Consider the following 22,232-nt stretch of genomic DNA (forward strand, 5'->3'; position numbering starts at 1 on the left):
AAAAAGATTTAATCACTGCACTTGCATGTTAAAATAAGGGGTTAAAATAACCTTTTTTTTGTAGCAATTTTGTCTGACAGAATTTAGGACGTGCTGAACAGAATGGACTACTTGAAAAGCACATTTATAAAATTCTTTTTTTTTTTTCTTTGTAATATCTGCATAATCCTCAGGAGGAAACTCTGTAAAATGTAAACTTCTAGATCAGAGTGCAAAATATTTAAAGCCATTTGGATAAAACCCTGCAGTTACAGACAAAGGAAAAGAGACAATATTACGTATGTGCTTGCACATAGCTTATACATTGAGTTGAAAGAGCACCATTTATAAAAATGGATACCTAAATATAGCTAGCTTAATATGTGCATTATAAAAATAATATAATTGCAACAATTCCTTATTTTATGCATTAAATATTGGAAAAATATACCCGCAACACAGAGGCAGGACCAGACATTTAGTGAAGTTAAATACAAATGAGGAATATTTATTACTCTTTGTATTTGTACTTCCGTCCGTATTTAGTCCAATTGTAGCTGTTGTCAGCTCATGATGTATTTATATTTCTAATAAACTAGACCTTCATTTTAGTGGCAAGCACAACAAGCTAAAATAGCATGAAATGTTGCTGAAACCACCTTAAACCTGCAGCAACCCCCTGACACAGGACCCAGCCTCTGTGCAAAGTCTGCTTCTGTCTGTTAAAGTTTCATAAGGGAAGATTTTTGCACTCAAGAGGTAAAATTTCCCATTTCAAATAACAATGACGTCACTCTTCTGGCACTAAATGTAAACATGAAAATCTAATCATAAAGTGTGCTAAAACTCTACAATAAAAACAAATTCAACTGTGCTTAACAGACAAAAATGAACATACTTGTGAAGATGAACTGACCTTATAAAGGGGATCATTTTTTATAGTTTTTTCGGTGCGATTTTATGTCATGTCGGCACACTGGCCCCAGGTTATTGCTCCAGCACAATATAAATAAAGCTCGTCTTAAATTTAGTCACTGAGAGGTCATGAAAAAACACATCATACATGAGAAAGAAATACAGAAGTATGGAGGGTCCACAAAACTCCACATTGAAATTCATCTACATTTCAAGGAAAGAATAAAACGGTGTGGGAAGGACAGGATATCGGATTCATTTCATTGGCAGCTATAGCTCAATTTGCGCTCCAGGAACTCTCAAAACTACTGGCCAAAAATTTGCTTCATCATCTCCTGGCTGGCTTCAGCAGCCGAGCACAGAAGACTCATCAAAAACCATAGCTCAAAACAACAGCAGAGAACCGAAGCACCGGGCACGGATCAGTAGATCAATTCCCCAAGTTAGAGGGTCTGAATCCGCTTGGCTATTGACGGAGGACACGGAGCTGGGAAACAAGCGTTTAAGACAATTCCTTTCCATGAGCTGTAGTGAGGAAACATGTGATGTTCTAGAAATAGTAGAGGAGATATACGTGCAGGACAACTAGGCCACAACTAGGACAACATATGTCAAGAGAGAACACTCCTTAGGGTGACTTCCATACGATTTTCAGCATCTGAGATAAGGGACATGCAGCTGTCGTCTATCTGCACAAGTCACATGGAGGCTGGCCTAAAGGGGGGCAGTGAGACCAGGTAACAGAACTTTTGCTCTATAAAATATATAACTAGGATGATATAATATGCTATATGCTTGTTAAGTATGACATATGTAAAAAAAAAAAAAAAAGACCTTCTATAAATCATGATCGTGTTAGAATAATAAGGTTAACTGTAGAAATACACCCTGGGAGTGCAGGATAAGAAAATAGACTTCTAATAATTGCATTAAAGGTTTACAGCACCTGTGAGAGATATTAAAAGGAAGAAGCAATGCAAGCTACTTCAATAACCCAGACAGACAAACACAGAGACCATCTAAATATCTTCTTAAATATTCTCTCACCCTATTAGCCGAGGTCAAACCCAGCTACTATCAGTGGTGGTTCTTTAAATAGGGAATGAAGTCAACAGCTACAGTGGTCAGAGTTCAAGTGGAGACCCTGCATTACGAGTTAGAAACTTCATTTCCAAACTTACTTTACTTAATTGTTATTTTAGAATGGATAATACATCACTTAAATAATATACGTGCGACAAAATAAAGCTCAGGCTCACTCTTGTGGTAGAGAATGAGACGGTGTGTGCACTGGCCGATAAGGCCCCCCACTCAGGCCTGACACAGACTGTCACTGGATCCACAGCTGGCTGGGATGGCGCACGTCTTTAAGATGGGACTGAAAAGGGATGTGGTGCCATTACTGGCCTCTTTGGGAGGAAAAGGCTTCATGGTGGAGAGGATGAGAGCGAGACACTCTGCTACGTTCTTGTTTGGTGCACAGGCCAAAGCTGGGGTGTGGCCTGTGGGGTGTCAAGTGAAAAACATAATTTAAGGAAACTTTTGTGTTACGTAGAGATAAGATTATTTTTCCTCGTTGCTTACCTTCTTCATCTACTGCCATGACAGCTGCTCCTCTGCTCAATAAGACCTGCACTACAGTAGCCAGGCCGTTCCTCGCTGCGATATGAAGGGGCCTGCATGTGGAAGAAGAACAAGGATTCACAGGTATACAGTTACATATCACACAAGATAATGCAGAATGGGACGCTCTGGTAAATAAACAAGGAACTTGCTTTTTTATTTTTTATTTTTTTCCTATTACTCTAAGAAGACTCACATCTGGAGAGCGCCATTGGTTGCATTTATAAGGGAGCAGTCGCTGATCTCCCCCAGGATTAAGAGCGCGCACATCTCATGACCCTGAAGAATAAAACAAACTGTAATGAGTGATCATGTGACCATTGTAAAACATGAAATAGGCTCGAACAATCCACGACAATGTTCCATGAAGAACAGTGTTAAGGCATCGTCACTGCTCCAAACAACAGCAGATTTAATTCTGGTAGGTGAAACTGCTGCGTCTTGTTTCTCAGTGTCAATGTGCAGGTGTGTGTGCAGAACTGTATAGCATGCCATATAGGTGTCATATAACTCTCCACTTCCTGTTTGGGACAACAACCTTTGCTGTAAGGCATTGCTAATGTCCACTCTGTCTGAACTCTGTGTAATACTTTCTATTAATGACCCGTATGCATGCATATACCACGTGTATGTCTACGTGTACAGTATGACCTTGCTGCAGGCTAGGTGAAGGGCAGTGTTGTTACTGATATCCACCAATGACAGGTCTGGCTTCGCTTTGTGCAGCAAAAACTCTGAAATGTAGAGGCGAAGGCATGATCAACAGGAAACAACTTACTGATAAAGGATTTGAAAATATGGGATCGTATTGACACATTAACATGAGCGTTTCTCACACACCTACAGCGCTTGTCTGTCCGCGCTCAGCAGCAACCATCAGAGGCGAACAACCACGCTGGTCCACAGAATTGATCTCTGCCTCCTGGTCTATGACCAGCTGAAGCCCGGCAACATTACCTGAATAAGCTGCTGCATGCAGGGGAGTCCTGAGAATACACAAATATCACATATGAAAAGGAGGGAATCCATCAGTTTCAGGGAAAAGAAAATCTAAACCATCAACAGGTTGCTAAATGTCTTTTTCTTTTCTTTAACAAAACCAACATCCTCAACTGTAGGAACCCACCTTCCTTTGGAATCACAGACATTGACAATATCAGGACCAAAAGCCTTCAGCAGAAGTCCAGCAGGCCCATCATGCCCATTCACTCTGCATATAAAGAAGATTGTCACTCTTTCAAGAACCACACTGAACTTTAGATCTAATATTACTGAAGACAGGACTCACAGAGCACAATGTAGAGGGGTGAAAAGGTTTCCTTCCTGGTAGTTAAAATGCTTGTTTTCAAGTAAAATGTGTAAACACTCTTCATGCCCTTCACACAGGAAAAAAATAATAAATTGGGAACTTTATACAACTAACAAGACAGCCAAGTATTGTTCCATGTCTATATTTATATAAGAATTCAGGCAACAACATCTCACCATGGTACGCAGCCCAGTGGACAGGCATGTAGCCTCTGTAGTCCAATATGGAGTCTAGTGGGTCAGATTTCAGAGCAGCTTTAAGCAAAGTTCGGAGTAATGCTGTGTGACCGAGGGACGCTGCGAGATGCAATGGAGTCCTTCCCTGAGAGTCTCTGTACAGAGCAGAGGCACCATGTTCCAACAGAGCAAATACACAGCCCTCACAGCCCAGCATGGCCTTCAGGAGAAGAGCAGGGTTCATATTAGGACAGAATATCACAGCAGACCCACAATTCTTTGTACCAGAAAGGACACCTACAGCTCTGTGCAATGCAGTGAAACCCTTTGTGTCTGCAGCATCAGACTTGGCTCCTTTTTCCAACAGGATGTGGACACAGTCGGTGTGGCTACCCAGAGCAGCCAGCATGAGAGCCGTCCTGCAACAGCGTGATTTTACTTTTCACTGGAGTTGTGAAGTGATTAGATCAATAGTCCAGATCCAACCAATAACAGATATACTCACTGTCCCTTTGTATCTGGACTGTCAATAATGTCAGCACTGTGCTCCTGGTTGACCAGTAAAAGCAGGGAGTCCATTTGGCCCTCAGCAGCTGCACAGGGGGTAAAAGGAAAACATGTACACTTATTTCCTGAAAAATGTTTCTGTGAAATTAAAATGGTATGCAAACAAATACTCCAATTCTTGTACAACCTAATCCAAATTCTAAATCAGATGTAAAGGAATATTTTCCAGCACGCACCTGCGGCATGGAGAGCGGTCCACTTGTGTATGTGTTCCTTTAGAGTGTAGGAGGCCTGATGTTTCAGGAGCACCTCCACACACGGAGCAAAACCCCTCTGAGCAGCCAGGTGGAGGGCAGTTCTACCTTCAATATCCTTCACATCCAGACTCACTAATGTCTCACACAGCAAACGCAAAGGTTCACAGTGACCATAATATGCCTATAATGACACGCAATTACAGTAGCCATGTTTAATTGGACACAAATAATATGAATAAATGACAATTTGAATAAAACTGCATTATGTCAACACATAGATAGGCCAACAAAACTCTTTACAGCCATCTGGGGGAGAAAGGATAGGGGTGAGTGACCCAACGATCATTCCTATGAGCTTTGGGATTGTGACCTGTCTCAAAACCATCAGTTTTGTACATGTATCATTTGTTGGATTGGCCCAAATTGTTTTGTGCCGATTGTGCCGATGTATTTGCCATAGCTTTATATTCTGCAGAGCTTATTAATTTCAGAATATGATGACTACTAATATTGCTCGTGGAACTGGAGCTCTCACAGTCACATCCTCTGGGGCCACACACTTCCCCATCAAAGCACTTAACCTTCTGACTGACACCACCATGTCATATGGAAATTTTGGTTTTACTCTCAACTCAAGGAAAACCACTATCTCATAGCAGTGTCTCTTATTTGTGCCCCTTCCATAACAGAAAAATAGGAGCCAGTGGATGAAGGTCAAAAGCAGAGACTGGTCACAGATGTAAATGTGGCGATTAAAGTTGGAATTTCCCAAAGAAAGAAGAATAGAATAACAACCAAATATTCATTTTTTTCTGCTGCTGTAACAATAGCAAGCAGTACTCACAGCCAAGTGTAAAGGACTGACTGGAATATTACTTTCGACCTCTTCTAGGCAGTTAAAGGAAATCTCCAGGAGCTGCAACAAAGAGAAAAAGCTTTAAACTACTTTAATGTAACAAAATAGCAGAAAAAAACCCTATTTAAATCTAAAGCTACCACAGACCAGTTCCAGGTGCTGTTTGTTTCCGTATGCCGCTGCATAATGGACGGCACTGTAGCCCTTACTGTTCCTCAGAGTTGGGTTGGCCCCACTGTCAAGCAGGTAATCCAAACATCTGCACCCAGAACAGAGGACCACAATCAGTTACTAAAATGTTTTACTCTTAATGCAGATGACTAATAACTTGTGACTTACAGAGAAGCTTCTTGTTCCTTTTCTTCATTATAGTCATTTGTTTCCATTCTGCATAAATTTTAAAAGGTATTTTAACAGGACACTTAAAGCTGTTTTAGCTATAAGCTCAAATTTGATGGAAAAGCTCCACGGGATGAGGCGTCAAGAGGCAATTTATTTCATAGGAGGACATTCTCACCCAAAAAAGTCGAATGAAGCAGCAGCACAGTGCAGAGGGCTGCAGCCTGTGAGGTCCAGATCATTGACCTCAGAACCAGCTCTCACCAGTGAGATCACACACTGGCTGTTCTTGTTAGCAGCAGCGTAATGCAAAGGAGATCTGCAAGAGATGGGACAGGTGCAATTTCAATGAGCACTCGTGTTGAGGGAAAAATCTCAGCGCTACTCACCTCCCCAAATGATCTTTAATATCCAGGTCAGCACCAAAGTTCAACAACAGGTTCAGACAGTCAATATTTCTGTCAGAAAAAACAAAAGCAGAACAGTTTCATTTGTTGAAGTGCTTAATTAGAGAATATACACTTCGCTATTCCTTAGACAAAAATGTAACAAATGAGTAAATGTACCCATATAAACACATTGACAGTAATTCATCCAGAAAGACAAACCTCCTACACTGTTTACACGTGGGGTAGGGGGTAAAAATGCCTAATTTCAAAAGTATATCTGAACGTGTGTTAGATTACCCTCCAGAGGCAGCTGCATGCAGGCAGGTTCTCCCATACTCATCCAACACATTTATGTCACTCTCAACTGAAAGTTTTACACAGGCAGTCATGTAAAACTGGCCTAAATGATGCAAAACAAACAAAAACAAAAGTGGGAACATTGTGCCAGTAAATAAAATGTAAATGAGAATGTGTATACATCTGCAGCAAGGATGCTTGTTTTTGGACTTAAAGCTACACAAAGCTATAAAAACATTAATATTTGTGTCATTGCCTGATTGAAAAACTGGGATTCTCAGGTCCTATTAAAGCTACAAACTGAACAAGGTCTGTGGCATTTTTTTAGTCATATTTGGTGAGTGATGAAGCCAGGAAACTCTTACCATTGGACAGTAACTTTCGGCAACAGTCTGGAAACCCGTACAAGGCTGCTAAATGCAGCGGAAGCATCCCATCGATCCTCTGCCTTTGGACACCAAGATAAAGAGCATTTTCTTTAATATGTGCATGCTGTGTTCAATGTTCTGCTTTTCTCATTAGAGAGTAACTTGATTTTATGTGTGTCACTATTATTAACTTGTACTTTGTTAAAGGAAAAGTGTTGCTATCCGAGTGTAGTTTAAATGAGACAATCAAACAGTCCATCTATGGTCTGGATTGTGTTACCTGCTCTTGTTGGCACCATTTGAGAGCAGAGTGCTGATCAGCAACTCCTGACCATATCTGGCAGCCACGTGAAGAGGCGTGTTTCCATAGATATCAACACAGTCGATCTCGCCACCTGCGTACAGGGATGGAGACATGACAGGTACATGATGAAGAGAACACTGTGGATATTGGGAGTGCTCCGAGCATTTATGGTACCATTTTGGATCAAAATCTGGGATCCGGTAAATCGTCCATGCATGGCAGCTATATGTAAAGGACTCTTCCCTTCATTATTCTGTTCATAAAAGAAAACAACAATTTTATTTTCAACAGCAATATAACACATTGTAATCTGCACAATTTCAAACAACAATTGATTTATTTCATCTCAAAGTTAGTATCCAATCATGTAATGCACCTGCATGGTGACATCAGCACCATTGTTGACTAGAAGCTCGAGGCACAGCACCCCGCTGGACGATGCAGCAGCCATGTGCAGCGGCGTGCTGCCATTTCGGTTGGGCTGATTAATATTGGCACCACAGTTGACCAGCTCATTGGCCACAGTGTCCTGCCCAGTGTAACACGCTATGTGCAGCGCCGTATTCCCAGAAGCGTTACTGTCATCAATCTGGGAAAGGAGGGATCAGAAATATGAATGATATGTGCAAAATGTTGAGTATCAAGGGAGTAAGAACATGACCACACTTCCTGTGTGTCAGAGAATTAAAATATCCATCAACAGAGGATATATAACCTGAACTAATGCTAAAGGTTCTACTAGTCCGTTGGTCTTATCACTTCTTTCAACACAATTTCATCTCTAGATCTAAATATATGTGCTAAAAAAATAGATATGACTAAGTGCTGCTACAGGCAACATGTCCATTTATAGTGTCTGCACCACTGAAATGCCAAGACCTTCTTGTCAAATAGTCCTTTATAAAGATCTTTGGGGATAAAACCAATCGGCTATTGTGGCAAGAATATCATTGAAGTAAAATGTCGTGAACTGCTCCTAATTGTTATTTCAAAACAGTACTATTTGTAACTATAAAGTTTGAATTAACGCTAAAATTGAAGGAGTTTTTCTCTGTGAGGCCCCTTAGTTTATGAATAATCAAATATTCTAAACTTTAATGTAAATATCAAGAAACTGAACACAACAATCAAAAGTGGAGAGGATCTCTGGTTGAGGGTGAAACTCTAGCTACACACAACAGAGTACAAGTGATGATGGAACAGTAGTTATAATGCAGTATTAGAATAATATTTGTTAGTATCCTCAGCAAGGGTTCAATAACAGTAATCAGAGGGCCGGGACTGATCAATATATTCGATATGATAAGATCTTTTTACCTCCAAACCCACTCTCAAGAGATATTTGATGACATCAAACTGTCCGCTGACAGCTGCAGCATGGAGGGGAGTGTAACCCTGTTTATCTTTGCATGTCACATCTGTGCTGTAAGACACCAGCAGCTTCACAACCTCCAAGTGTCCTGAAAAATGGGATTAAAATTCACAAGGAGTATCTGAATAGAATTTATAATAGCAGAATACACCATTTGTTAGGTTGTTATTATACATATAGGTTCTTTTTTTACATTTGTATTGATTTTGTTCAGAAATTTGCATATTAGAACAGCACTGACCATGGTATGCTGCCCAGTGGACTGCCTCCCTCTCCTTCTTATCTTTGGCATGCACATTGGCACCTTTGCTTAAGAGCAAGCGTACCATCTGTAAGATTTATTGCAATAGAGGTTTGGGATTTGTTAGATTACGATAAAAAGAAACACACCACTTTCCAAAAAGCTCCACAATTACTTTCAAGCAAAATAATTTAGTCCGTTAAAAAAATGACTTGTTAAAATAATGGGAGGGTCATTCTCACCTCTCCATGGCCACTATAAGCTGCATGATGCAGTGGTGTCCTCCCTGACCTGTCAGCAACATCAAGACTGCATACATGCGGGGTCAGCACCAAAGCACATCTGGTAGCCCACTTTGCAGCTGCCATGTGTAAGGGCGTTTGCCAAAACTTATCTTTTGCATTGACTTCCGCTTTGCGCTTTAAAAGTAGCTCCACAGCTTTCTGGAGAAGGAGAAATTCAAGCATTAAAATCAGATGGTTGTTCCTTTAAACTAAAATTAACCCGCTTGTGTTGGAAACATACTTCATTTTGTGATGCAGCTGCTCTATGTAAAGGAGTCAACAAACTCTTGTCCTTGGCATTGACATCAGCACCTGTAAAAATTAATATAAGTAGAATGCAGCTATAAGCTAAAATATATCTTTTTTTAAAATAAAAATGGTATGACTGTCATGTATAATTTTGTAAATAACTATTTCCCTTTGGTATGTAGTTGTTATTTTGGTCCAAGGCTACATAATGGAAAAGTATAATGAAGTACCATAATAAGAATTAAGTATCAGGTCTTATATGCAGTCTATATGTGTCACTGATTTAAGCTTTGTACTGCTATTTACATTGCAAAATCAGAATCAGATTCTTCACCTCTTTCTAACAGTTTAATAAGCTTAACATAAATTAGCAAAGGAATATCAAAATTGGTTTAGATAAGGTTTAGATAAACATCTATAGCAACATCCCGTGATACTCCTTGTGACCAACTTTGGCATCTGATTAGTTTTTAATGAGTTTCTTATTTCTGTGGTCGATTTGTGATGTTATGACATCGTTTCTTTACCTGAAGCTAAGAGTAGCTCCATAATGTGGACATCACCCACGTAAGAGGCAGCATGAAGTGGTGTGCTTTGTTCTTGGTCCTGAGGGGGAAAGAAAACTTCAATATGTTTCACAAGAAAATAGCAACACAAGTGTGGTCGATATACAAGCTATTATCTGACCTCAGTTTACTATTTTGGTTAGTAGTCGTGCGATAGTGTGAAAGTATTACCAATGAAGTGGCATCTTCATTGTGGTTTAATAAAAATGCCACCTCTTCTGCATCTCGGCTGAATATTGCTTGGACCAGTGGGGACTGAAAGAACAGCATGTTTTAATAAAAGTCCACTTTATGACAATTCAAATCATTTAAAGTCTTTAAAAATAGCAGCTTCTATTATAAGTATTTAACTCAAACTGTATTTGTAATATCATTGTTAAATCTATAAATATTAATATATAATAACACAAAAACAAGGCATTGCAATTCAATTGGTGAACACTTATAGTAAATGTTTGTGATCAGTATAGGTAGCCTTATAGTAATTATATGATGTAGTTTAACTTAACTAGGTGTTCAAACCTTTGCAGTGGAAAATAAAATTGAACAATTGATAAATATAGAAGTTGACAAACGTTACTGGCATCTGAGACTGTACCTCGGAATCTCCTGACCAAACTATGGTTTTGTATTCTACAAATCACAAGTAGAAGATCAAAAATTAAATCCAAAGTTACTTTAGTTCTGTTGAACAGTTAAGTCGTCATGTTTTAAATAAAAAATAGCTCGGTAATAAACTTTGATGGACATGAGGCTAACATGATTAGCCGCTTGCTACTTGCAGTGTTGGTGAGAGACACTAAGTTAACTAAACCTAAACTAAACATCAATACACGCTTTATTCACTACCTGGTCCTTGATATTTCTTAACTCCATATCCCAGTTACTCCGGAGGCTCTCTCAACGAGATGCAAGAGTAAGACACAATATGCAACGTTACATGTCTCTTTCTTGCAGTTCGTTAGCTTAGCTTTAGCTCGGTTGGCTTTAAATGTGCAGTGACGCCGGTAAATTAGAATATCGCGAGGAAAGCGTGATGTGGCTTTCTCAACCTGTTCAATTTTCATGATTTGTTTCTTTTAAAGGGACTATTTAATGTATTGTTAAAGGGCCTGCTAATTTACACATCAAGTGTTAATTTAGAGGCATATTTTGTGAAAAGAGTCATTCTATTTTTACCTAGGTTACACATGACTGAACACATTTTTGTATGACTGTAACCACCTGACAGACTAAAAAAAAGGGATTATTACGATATTGGACTCGCTGACCAATGAGAGCGACGTTAGTGCGCATGCGTACTATTCTGTTTAACGCCTGCCGTGAAACGATTTGACTTTGCCGGAATATAGCTTGATAACGTGGAATTTAGCTACTTTTCTAGTTACTCAGATGGTGGCGCTTAAGAGGCACTAATAATCTCCACGAAACAATCGGCTTTTATAGACTTTTTTTTTTCTCAGGTAAGAGTGTTTTTATTATTTTAGGACAGCGTTACCGCGTTCTTAATGTGGCTACCAGCACGGAAAGTGGTTAGCCTGATCACTCACAGATGACTGCTTTCAGGCTGCTCAGGTCACATTATCCGAGTTCACAGAGTTTCAAAAGCGGTGAAAGTATTTCCACCGTGGTGGCCTTATATTCGAGGGGGTGCTTGGTTTATGTCACAGCAATTAGTTCAACTACAGCTTGCTTCAAAGTAAGGCTCAGCACTACCGAAGTGTTAGCACAGAGACCCTCTGTTAGATGGTGAAGAGGGGGAATTCTTCCAAAATGCTTTTCATAACGTCCTCTGACATTCCACTATCTTCATTAGGAATGGGGATTAATTGGCAAGTGGTGAAAGTTGTGATTCAGAACGTCACCCTGATTTTAGTTAACTTTTTATTTGATTATTGGCAGCAGTGCCTGCCCCACCATGTCTGGTGAATTCACTTCTATTTTATTGTTTTAATGCTGTTAATATCTCACTTTTGCATTGTTTTACTTTAACACGTCACCAAAGTTGCTGCTGGGAATGCTTTGACAGTAGCTTCACGGTTTTGGTTTTTTTTTTTTTTACAAAGTGAATGTAAAGATTGATTGGACCCCTAATGTTTCTTTTTTTGTGTTGTGATCAAATTACTGTAGTTGATTTCTGTTACATCCTACTATCAACTATAATTTGGCTTCTAAACTAAATTTGTATTTCTTAAGCTTTAACCTCTGCATACAACATAATTGCAAGAACCATCATTTCAGGGACTGCTTTCAGTTTGGGAGTTGACCTGGAACATAAAACCTGTTTCGTGCTGATTAGACGTCTTCGTTTGTCCTGCAGCCTTTGTGAGACGCATTGATAACAGCATTCAGTTAAAGTCCCGGTGACCGTTCTAAGTGATGCTTTTATTCTACAGAATTTGCTAACGTGTCAGTAAATTACTGTGAAATTTAGTCGTCGCTGTTGTTCTACAGAGTTAAGTACTAAGGACCTTATCAGTTGATAATGGTGATTATGCTGAGCATATCTGGACGGTGGAAGCAGCTGCTGGCTGGGAACTTTGACTCTTGAGAAACATGTTCCGTTGGCATGTTCCGTCCTCTTCTCTTTTGTGTCATGATGCCACAGTCATGTGCTTTCAGGTTCGCTGGGCTCTCTCAGAACGTGGTGTAATAAAACAATTTTTAGCAGGTCAAAGGTTTTCTCTTGGATGTTTCAAGTCAAAGGTCAGCTAAAAGGACACGCATGGGTTTCCTTTTTTTTTTTTTTTTAAGATTCACAAAAAAGCTGTGTCCTTTCAGAAGACATGAATGATGCTTAGTCATTAGTGTGACTTGAGACTTTTTCCTGAACAAAACTTTGCAGTCATGTAACACAGTCGGGTCGTTCACACTAAATTAATTTCTTTCAACCCCGAAGGAGACACAGCCACTCATAAATTAACTTCATTGCTTTTTTCCCCCTTAAATCCTCTCTCAGATGATATCATGTGGTGTTGTTTCATTCCAGGCAGGCTGATATTTATCCTGCAGGTTCAGAGATCTCTCAGCTTGATCTGATGAAACCTGAGCAGGATGGAGACCTCCTCGACGGTGAGTACTTTACATAACAGGAAGCCGTTCTGATCCTGACACCTCTGCCATGTTGTGCAGGTCTGCAAATTCCTGGAAATTTAATTAAGTACACACCGTGCGTGCCGACAGGGCTGTTTAGTCCAATATTCTTGTCCTTCACAGAGAAAACGGAAGCATTTAAGTTTTATTGTTCCGCAAGCATCTGTTGTACTACTTTTATCTTCCACATTCCTGAACTGTTCTGAGTTTAATCACTCTAGGTGCACTTTAAGGAGTCCCCTTTTTGTGTACTATAAGTGTGGTCAAAGAGGCTTTTTTGTATGTTTGTGTTGAGGGCTGGGCTTCTTTGACAACCTCGAGCACAGTTTAATCACGTGAGAGTCGTCTTAGAAGGTTTTTTCGAGCGCGTTTGTGACATCGAGAGGAAAAGTAATGATAAAAGTCTCAATGACGAGAAGTGCGCGTGATAAGGAACAGAGAATTTTAGATCCACGAGCGAGCGGACAATGAAGGAAGGACCGAGAGAAAGCTCTGAACTCAGTGAGTGAAGCAGGGTTTTAGCTGCTGCGTTTAGAATCGTCAGGACTGTCGATCAGAAACAAGTGTGATGGAACTAATTATTTATGACAGTTGTACTTTTGTGTCTTTTAATCTTTTTTCCACCAAAAAACAGTATATTAATGTTTCTTAACCACACCAGTTATTTTTGGGTAAACAGCTTTTAATTTTCAGGCTTTATATTCAGCAGCTTTCAGTTATTTAATGGCTGCTTCTCTTTCATTAACCTCTGTCTTTCTTTTCTTTGTTGCTCTTGAAATGCTTAGATATAAGTGGGAGTTGCTCCTTTAGACAGATAATTCACTTTATCTCATTTTTCCAAAGAAATGTTCTCATGTTCAGCATTTGTAGTGTTGCATTTACCTTGGAAGAGCTTTGTTTTTGTTCTCAGTGTTGATTATGTTTCAGGAGGCTCCCATCAGGAAAATGGAGTCCAGACAAACCAGTACAGCTCCATCTCTCCTCCTGGATCACCTGTGGGTCAGGAGGAACCTTTTTCCACATATTTTGAAGAGAAGGTGCCCATTCCTGAAAATACCAGCGAGGTACAAATCAGCTCGCACATTTTCATGGAAATTATTCATTTTTCGATACTGGTGACGTTGGGAAGTAGAGGATTGTATTGATGATGGTAAAAACGCAGCCGTTCGTCCTCTCAGGTGTTCAGTTTCCGTAAGCTCTGGGCCTTCACAGGACCAGGGTTTCTGATGAGCATCGCTTACCTGGATCCAGGGAACATCGAATCGGACCTCCAGTCTGGAGCTAAAGCTGGTTTCAAGGTGATCTGTTAGTACCATCATATGATCTGTGGTGGCATTACAACACAGCTTATTCAGTGTGAAGTTCACAATACTCTATCTTCAACCTTTTGCCTCGCCTACATTTAAGGAAGTGATTCAACAACTTGCTTAACTCACAATCAAACGTTACGTTCTCACGGTTGGTTTTGTGCCTAGTTTATTTTGACCATTAGACTGAGTGTAATTAAAAACAAATTAAAATTAGTTTTTGAACATAATAGCTGGAGACACATTGTTAATTTAAAAACCTTCACAAAGAGTTGTGTTGATTTTGTCCTTCCTCAGCTGCTGTGGGTGCTCCTGGGGGCCACCATCATCGGGCTGCTGTTGCAGAGGTTAGCTGCTCGTCTGGGGGTTGTGACCGGGATGCACCTGGCTGAAGTCTGCCACCGCCAGTATCCCACAGTGAGCACTCCCGGATGATTACACATCCAGGTGTTTGTTTGATGGAATTATAGGTTGTTTGTTTGTTGCTCTCAGGTTCCCCGGATCATCCTCTGGCTGATGGTGGAACTGGCAATTATCGGCTCAGACATGCAGGAGGTCATTGGCTGTGCAATAGCTTTCAATCTGCTCTCTGCGGGGAGGTAGTGACTGCAGATTTACTAAGTGCAACATTTGCAGTAATTATATAGAATTAGTGTGAAAAATGTGTTTGTTTTCCTCTGCCAGGATTCCACTGTACGCAGGAGTCCTCATCACCATCACCGACACATTTGTGTTCCTCTTTCTAGATAAATACGGTATGATTACATCACTTGCACTTCACCCTTAGCCGCGTTCCTCCATATATTAATGCAGGTTTTCTTTACAGGGTTGAGAAAACTGGAAGCTTTCTTTGGCTTTCTCATCACGGTGATGGCGATAAGTTTCGGTTATGAGGTAAAAGTTAGTGGGAGATGTTCTGTCTGAATATTAGTGGCGCGGTTACACGTTTATCCCTGTGGCCTGTCTCAGTATGTGGTGGTGAAGCCAAACCAAGGGGAGCTGCTGAAGGGGATGTTCCTGCCGTACTGTGAGGGCTGTGGGCCCAATGAGCTGGAGCAGGCAGTGGGGATCGTGGGCGCCGTCATCATGCCACACAACATCTATTTGCACTCGGCACTGGTCAAGGTTAGAAGCCTCTTTTTTCCTGCCGATACAGCGCTAAAACGATGTCTGTCATTGTTGTATCAGCACTTCGGTACTTTGGGGAATTAGAGATGCTCTAGTCTGGCGTGTTTTTAAAATTTTGATGAATTCTGTTTTTTCCTTCTTCGCTCAGTCTCGCGACATCAATCGCAATAACAAGAAGGAAGTGAAAGAGGCCAACAAGTACTACTTCATCGAGTCGTCCGTCGCGCTCTTCATCTCGTTTCTCGTCAACGTTTTTGTTGTAGCCGTCTTCGCCCAGGCTTTCTACCAGAAAACCAATGACAAAGTGGTGGGTATGACATATTCCAGAAATGCTTCCTCATCGGGTTTGCTGATGCTTGCTAATTATGTCAAAAGGCCTCATGACCTTTCATGTGTTTGTGTCCCACTTTACAGCATGAATTCTGCAATATTACTAGCGGCCCTTATGCAAATCTCTTCCCTAACAACAACGACACGCTCCAGGTGGACATCTATAAGGGGGTATGTGCAATATGTACTTCTGACCTTGTTTCAGCTGTGAGTCTACAAAAAGAAAAGCAACACATGGATTCACAAATGAATCTTGAACTTTATTTTGCTGTTAATTCAAACGAAATTATTAATGTTTTAAATTTACAGTGATATTGAGAGAGGGGATGTAACAGGAGTAGTGTGCCATAAATAATTTTCATTGGAAGGTAGTGAGACATTCCTGAGGTGTTTGAACGGCTGTCTCTTTGGGTTTGTATCTCTCCAGGGTGTGGTGCTGGGCTGTTTCTTTGGCCCTGCTGCGCTCTACATCTGGGCCATTGGCGTCCTGGCAGCAGGACAGAGCTCCACTATGACAGGAACGTACTCCGGCCAGTTTGTTATGGAGGTATGAACACCTGATTATTTCCAGGAAGTCAAAGGAGTCTGGCCTTGTTACAGCCTCCATGTCCCTGTAGGGTTTCTTGGACCTGCACTGGTCCCGTTTTTCTCGAGTTCTGCTGACCCGCTCTATCGCCATCACTCCCACACTGCTGGTGGCCATTTTTCAGGATGTTGAGCATCTCACAGGGATGAATGACTTCCTCAATGTACTTCAGAGCATGCAGGTGAACCATTTATCAGAAGTCTTGAGTCCAAATAATATTGGTGCGTAGACAGTAACCATCCACATATTTACTGTCTTTTTTCTTTCAGCTTCCATTTGCTCTGATACCAATTCTCACCTTCACCAGTCTGAAATCCATTATGAACGGCTTTGAGAACAGTTTGTGAGTGACCCTAACCCCTCTGCCTTTTTGTTGCACTGTTCCATTGAATCCTTTTTTTTTTTTAAAACAACACACATACTGAAAGGAATGAGCACACACACGCACACACACACACACACACACACACACACACACACACACACACACACACACACACACACACACACACACACACACACACACACACACACACACACACACATACATACATACATACATACTGTAAGAAAATGACCCGCATTTATTTTCTACACATTATGTCACATAAACTACAACTGACTTGACCGTTTTGTTTCAGAGTACCATCAGTCAACAATAACTATAATAAGTCTAACAAAGCGCTCATTATTTAGGGTGTGGAAAATTAGCGGGGGCATCGTCATCCTGGTGGTTTGTGCCATCAACATGTACTTCGTGGTGGTTTACGTGACGGCGCTGAAAAACGTGCTGCTCTACGTCCTGGCTGCTCTGTTCTCCGTAGCCTACCTGGGCTTTGTGGGCTACCTGGTGAGTCTGAGCACTGTCACCTTAACAGGCCTCAATACTAATTATGACTCCCTCTGTTTTGGATGAATTTAACACTGAAAATTTAGATGTAGGAATGTTTTCCTTGTCTACAGATAGTGGAGCTCATTAGGCTGGCATCAGTCTATAATATCGGGGTCGTTCGCTTCTATTCATCAGATGTTTTTCCTCTGTCTTGTCGCGGTTTGATACAAATTAATCTCTGATCCCCATTAGATGACGGCTTCATTGTAAACATGAACATGTAAACATTTCTTATATTAATTCTATCCCCTCTCTCATGTCTGCAGGCATGGCATTGTTTGGTTGCTTTGGGAGTCTCCTGTCTGGACTGTGGCGGCAGGGTAAGAAATCAAGCTGCTGTGCTCACAGAGGAGCCGTCTGAGTACGACTCCTAGTGCTGAACAGGACGGTAACCACCAGCATTCCTCTGTCCTCCTCGAGACAAAGCCCAGGACTTTTTCCCGTTCTTGTGGGATCTTGAAAGCACACATTCTGTTGCTGTCATGTGTCTCGTTTGTTTAGGGCTGGCTCTCATTCATTAGTCAACAGTTAAACCAGTTGTGTAACTCTTGTATTTATATTTACAGCTAGTAGCATGTTGCCCCCGACAACTATTAAAATAGTCCTTTTATCTGGCCTGTTGTTAACATGGTTGACATCCAAGCACAAGGATATTTTCCCTGATGTGCAGTTTATTACACACAGATTGTGCAGCACAGCTAAACGTGTAATTTTTTTTATTACCACCCAGCATCACAAAGTGAGCACGTGACTACATTGACTGACCTCAAAATTTCCACTTCTAATGGAGATTGAACTCAGGAGTCTGAGCTCATTTGAAGGATAATCTTACTGGAGGACTCAAGATTTTCAATGACGTAACGCTGTTGTGCTTGTTTGTGTTTTTTAGTTTACAACTCGCGTTGCTGCACTTTAACAGTGCTTTATTTCAAATTATTCGTTTGCCGGAAACTTCCCTAAACAGCAACTATATAGTTTTTGTGTAGATGGTTTTGTTTCCTGTGAGCATTTAAAGGTATATACGAGTTTAATCAGCTCAATTTTGGATTTTTTTTTTCCTATACAGTTGGAGCTGTTTGGATTATTAGGCTAAATTAGCCATGATTCTGTCCCTCTTCCATTTAAGACTCACAATCAATGGTGGAAAAAGGCGCTCCTGTCAAGGTCACCTCCACTGACTCTACCTCGCTCTCATCTGTCTGACCCGATCTGTAGCCATCAAAGCAGTTTGATTCTCTCCATTTCACACATTTAGTTTGCATTAAGCGCACAGAATCATTTATAAAACAAAAACCAATGAATGAGATTTAGCCCTAATTCTCTGAACATCTGACGTTTTTATGGATTAATTTCTTCAAGCAGGCAAAAACCAGATTTTCGTGTCATTTAGTGTCTTTTTCTTTTGCACATATATCCAAATTCTACTCCGTAGAACTTATTCTGTGACTGGTTGCAAAAGTGCTTTTACATTTACAAACAAGGCAATCAATGTGAACAAAACTCAACTGGAAAGTAATTCATAAATCAGCTTGGGAAACCTGTGTCCACGCTGTAGAGGAGGAGAAGCGTTGGAAAAGCCTCGTTTCTGTTGTTATGACAGCGTATCGAACAGGAGGCTGCTAAATGTGTCTGTGTAAGGAGTCTGGTGTGTCTGAGAGGAAGCTACCATTGATAGTGTATAATTACACCCACAAGAGCAGTCTTTTTATATAAGCAACACCACAAGTACCACAAAATAAATGTGGCACACTGTGACTGTTTTGGGTTGTTTTTTTTGTTTGTTTTTTTAGCTACAGACTCTCTGTGGCTTATTGAAAAACATCTCTTGCAAAAGAGGTTTTATTTGCCTTTGGAGCTCTTTGATAACCCTTCTCCACACTGTTGGTTAATATTTTAACACATGTCTCTGTCTTTCACCACAAGAAACAACCAGTAATGCAGTCTGTTTTATTAAAGCAACAGATTTATTTCATATAAAAATGTGAGGAAATGTTAAAATGTGAGTCTTTATAATGTCTAAAAAAACTGGCCATTTACTGTACTTGTTTATTGCTTTGTTTTTTAATCTTGCAAACTGAATATCACCTGTAAGCTGCAATTTAGACTGAAATCAATTAGTAACAACCTAACATTACCGTAATCGGACGGTCGGGTCATCAGTAAAGAGTTCAGCTGCTTCTAGGCTTTACTGTGGGATTCAGTGTTCATGTAGTTGTTATTTAGTTACAGTTACACTCCTCTGAGTGATGGTTCTCAGAACGATGCTGCTAGACATCTGTGAGCATCGCATCAATTCGCTCTGCTACAGTCACGTGTACGCCAAAGTACTCGCTCATTTCCGTCCCGTGGGCTCACCTGTGCTCGCTGGTGACGCACGCCGCAGATTCCAAATAAATGGGAACAATTGGCAATATGGATGTTTGTTGGTGTCTTCTGTCGAGTTATTTGAGGAGGGCTCTGTTCATTTTACCACGCATATGACAGATTCAGGATTAGATGTATAAAGAGGGTTGTCAGGACATGTAGAAATGTTCTTTTGCAGGATTTTCCAGGATTAAATGGGGAAAGTTGATTTTGGAATTTGTCATTTTGACCAGGTGAGCACTCCTAAATAAGCTGCAATCATAAAATGATCAAATTGAGATCCGATCGAGTCTTATCAAAACCAATCAGAGCTTTCGTGATTGAGCGTTCTCTAATTTTTCAACCCATGTTTTGCTTTGCTAACTTCAGTCAGCCCGTATTTTGAAAAATAAGTGTTCTAAAACACTGCAGGACCAGAGGCCAGAGGTCATGCTGATCACAACGTGCGTGCTTGTGTTTACGTCTTGCAAACAGCAACGTGTGATTGTTATGCACCTTTTTATGCCTTGAATTTACAAGTGCATGTCATCTCTACATCATAGGATTTTAATCCTCTGTCTTTTCTGTCCTTTCAGGCACACATGGGGTTGTCAGGACACACTGACATTTATCTACTCAATGACATGGACTCTGATATCCTTGTGGACAGATAGGACGTCACTGTCCCAAATGCTGTCAATGCTGCTCCAGCCGAAGACTGGGACCACACCAGTTTGGCCAGTGTGTCTTTATCCGACTCCATGTGCCTTGTTAAGTGTCTCTGCATCTCACTGTGGACTAGAGCGCCGGTTAAAATGGATGACAGATGCTAACTGTTGCGATAGCTAATCATCTTTAGGTACAAATGAGAATAAACCAATCTAAACTAGAGCTTTTGAGGACAAAATGACTAAGGAAAAACAGTCCTATTAGAAAGGTTCCAGTGAGATGATCCTCGTGTGTGTTTGGAATATCGCACAGGAGCTTTTGGAAACACTCAACTTTTTTAGAGTGTCTTGGTTGTTATTGTGTTATTCATACACATGACACGTTCACTGTGATGCTCTAATCCTCTACCTGTTGTTTAAAGTGATACATTGATTTCATTCACTGAATGTGAAATAATCACTTTAAATAAAATTTATAGGATATTTATACACAGCCATTCACTTTTTCATGTGCTTTACTTGAGAAAAAAAGATAATTTTTATTTTTATGTACAATTCCTTTATATTTTAATATCCATTTTCTTTAAAAAAAAAAAAAGGATATTCCTCTTGAGATGTAAAGTTTTGAAAAATGCCAAATAAAATATATTATTTTACTGTCCTTTGGTGGTAAACCACAGGCAGTAGACATAATTTAAGCTATTTGATTAATTGTGATTTGCTGCATTTATACATAGCGCTAAATAACCTAGAAAATTCTTGTTTTTATTATTTCATTTGGATTAACGTGTTCTAATGAAGTGACTATTTTTCCTGTTACAACCTGTCACAAGAGATGTTAATTAATCAGTCAGTCCACATTTAAGAATATAAGTAGCACTGTTATTTTAATTTATTTTTCCTTCAGTTGCTTCACATTTGTTTTAAAAAATACTTTGTGGGTTTACGGTTGGTAAACATGTTCTTTGAAAGAACAAAATATACATATACTATTGTAAATATCATGTAAAAAGTGAAAATGTTGCGCACAAATTAGACTTCAGAGGAGACTCTGTGTTAATCACATTAAGGAGGTAAGATTTTGCATTCCTGCTGTGATAAATAAAACCATTTCTTTGACCAAAATGGATTTATAATAGTTTTATAAATGTTCACGGTGCCTCTTTTGTCCACCTTGGTGCCTCCTGACTGTCAACTGAAACTGTTTTTCCCATGATGCAAAAAATAAATAAAATGATGGAATAATTATTAAAAGTAACTTATGTTCAGCAACCTTGATGTTAATGCTGCACAAAAAATGTTTTAAATAAATAATGAACCGGCACTTAAAAAATTTAAAAAACAAAATGTATTGTTGAAAGATGTGATTTTTTGTTTTAATTTATTTGAATTTAACTTTTAAATTATGTCTGAAAGGATCATCTGCTGACAGTTTTTAAATTACTGGACCCAAATGGTACTGTGGTATCATTTCTGTATTGATGAGTTTGTACAGGTAAATAGTCACGCTCATGGTTTTTAATATTTTTTTGGGAGGGGGTTGTCTAGATGATCATTGCTTTTTAAATTCTATTTAATTTTTGGTTTTTTTAAAAAAAAAATCTACATCAGTATTTATCCTGCCTTGATAAATGTGTACAATTAAAGTTTATAGAACCCGCTAAGCTGGTTTTGGTGTGTTTCTTCATGAATTCAAGGTCATTAGTTCAGTTTTGATTGACAGTCTTCATCCCACACCTTTATCTCCCTACCTTTTCACCTGTGCATCTATGAGCCTAAAATAGACATAATTGACCCTACACTGTACTCCATCTGTAACTCTTGGTTTAAATTCTTATTGGAATGCTTATTGGA

General features: G+C 39.9%; 2 protein-coding genes across 7 annotated transcripts; one reads left to right on the forward strand and one right to left on the reverse strand.

Annotated features, from left to right (window-relative positions):
* Positions 1–135: 135 nt before the first annotated feature.
* On the reverse strand, positions 136–14,142 carry ankrd52b (ankyrin repeat domain 52b). Of its 3 annotated transcripts, none has more exons than XM_029826309.1 (28): positions 14,007–14,142; positions 10,203–10,286; positions 9,993–10,071; positions 9,458–9,528; positions 9,175–9,375; positions 8,933–9,020; positions 8,637–8,779; positions 7,696–7,908; positions 7,494–7,572; positions 7,296–7,410; positions 7,013–7,095; positions 6,648–6,750; positions 6,351–6,419; positions 6,140–6,280; positions 5,962–6,009; positions 5,770–5,881; positions 5,611–5,682; positions 4,746–4,947; positions 4,508–4,595; positions 4,304–4,421; positions 4,003–4,222; positions 3,806–3,893; positions 3,644–3,727; positions 3,358–3,503; positions 3,169–3,251; positions 2,714–2,796; positions 2,479–2,570; positions 136–2,396 (listed from the first exon to the last, which is right to left on the reverse strand). In XM_029826309.1, exons 3-28 carry the CDS (start codon positions 10,012–10,014, stop codon positions 2,206–2,208), a joined length of 2,955 nt encoding a protein of 984 aa, XP_029682169.1. In that variant the 5' UTR covers positions 10,015–10,071; positions 10,203–10,286; positions 14,007–14,142; the 3' UTR covers positions 136–2,205. The 3 variants fall into 3 exon arrangements, with proteins under 3 accessions (XP_029682169.1, XP_011612412.2, XP_029682170.1); XM_011614110.2 differs by lacking the exon at positions 14,007–14,142 and adding an exon at positions 10,881–11,230; XM_029826310.1 differs by lacking the exon at positions 14,007–14,142 and adding an exon at positions 10,630–10,647.
* LOC445956 (natural resistance-associated macrophage protein 2) lies at positions 11,355–22,039 on the forward strand. 4 transcript variants are annotated; one of them, XM_003973475.3, is made up of 17 exons: positions 11,355–11,494; positions 13,021–13,103; positions 14,052–14,188; positions 14,303–14,422; positions 14,729–14,848; positions 14,924–15,030; positions 15,116–15,186; positions 15,258–15,325; positions 15,401–15,556; positions 15,708–15,866; positions 15,974–16,060; positions 16,317–16,436; positions 16,507–16,656; positions 16,745–16,818; positions 17,172–17,325; positions 17,634–17,687; positions 20,307–22,039. In XM_003973475.3, exons 2-17 carry the CDS (start codon positions 13,070–13,072, stop codon positions 20,382–20,384), a joined length of 1,689 nt encoding a protein of 562 aa, XP_003973524.1. In that variant the 5' UTR covers positions 11,355–11,494; positions 13,021–13,069; the 3' UTR covers positions 20,385–22,039. The 4 variants fall into 4 exon arrangements, with proteins under 4 accessions (XP_003973524.1, XP_011612411.1, XP_029682171.1 ...); XM_011614109.2 differs by having other exon boundaries at positions 14,055–14,188; XM_029826311.1 differs by lacking the exons at positions 11,355–11,494; positions 13,021–13,103 and adding an exon at positions 13,128–13,625.
* Positions 22,040–22,232: the final 193 nt, after the last annotated feature.

The sequence above is a fragment of the Takifugu rubripes genome, chromosome 19 (genome assembly GCF_901000725.2).
Source record: "Takifugu rubripes chromosome 19, fTakRub1.2, whole genome shotgun sequence".
Taxonomy (NCBI): Eukaryota; Metazoa; Chordata; class Actinopteri; order Tetraodontiformes; family Tetraodontidae; genus Takifugu; species Takifugu rubripes.

Coding starts and splice junctions, on each gene's coding strand:
- ankrd52b (XM_011614110.2), bottom strand. CDS start 10,907: ATGGAGTTAAGAAATATCAAGGACCAG. Junction 3,504..3,643: donor GTCTGTGATTCCAAAGGAAG/GTGGGTTCCTAC, acceptor GTGTATTCTCAG/GACTCCCCTGCATGCAGCAG. Junction 2,397..2,478: donor CATGGCAGTAGATGAAGAAG/GTAAGCAACGAG, acceptor GACACCCCACAG/GCCACACCCCAGCTTTGGCC.
- LOC445956 (XM_003973475.3), top strand. CDS start 13,070: ATGAAACCTGAGCAGGATGGAGACCTCCTCGACG. Junction 14,423..14,728: donor GAGCTAAAGCTGGTTTCAAG/GTGATCTGTTAG, acceptor GTCCTTCCTCAG/CTGCTGTGGGTGCTCCTGGG. Junction 15,326..15,400: donor CGATAAGTTTCGGTTATGAG/GTAAAAGTTAGT, acceptor GGCCTGTCTCAG/TATGTGGTGGTGAAGCCAAA.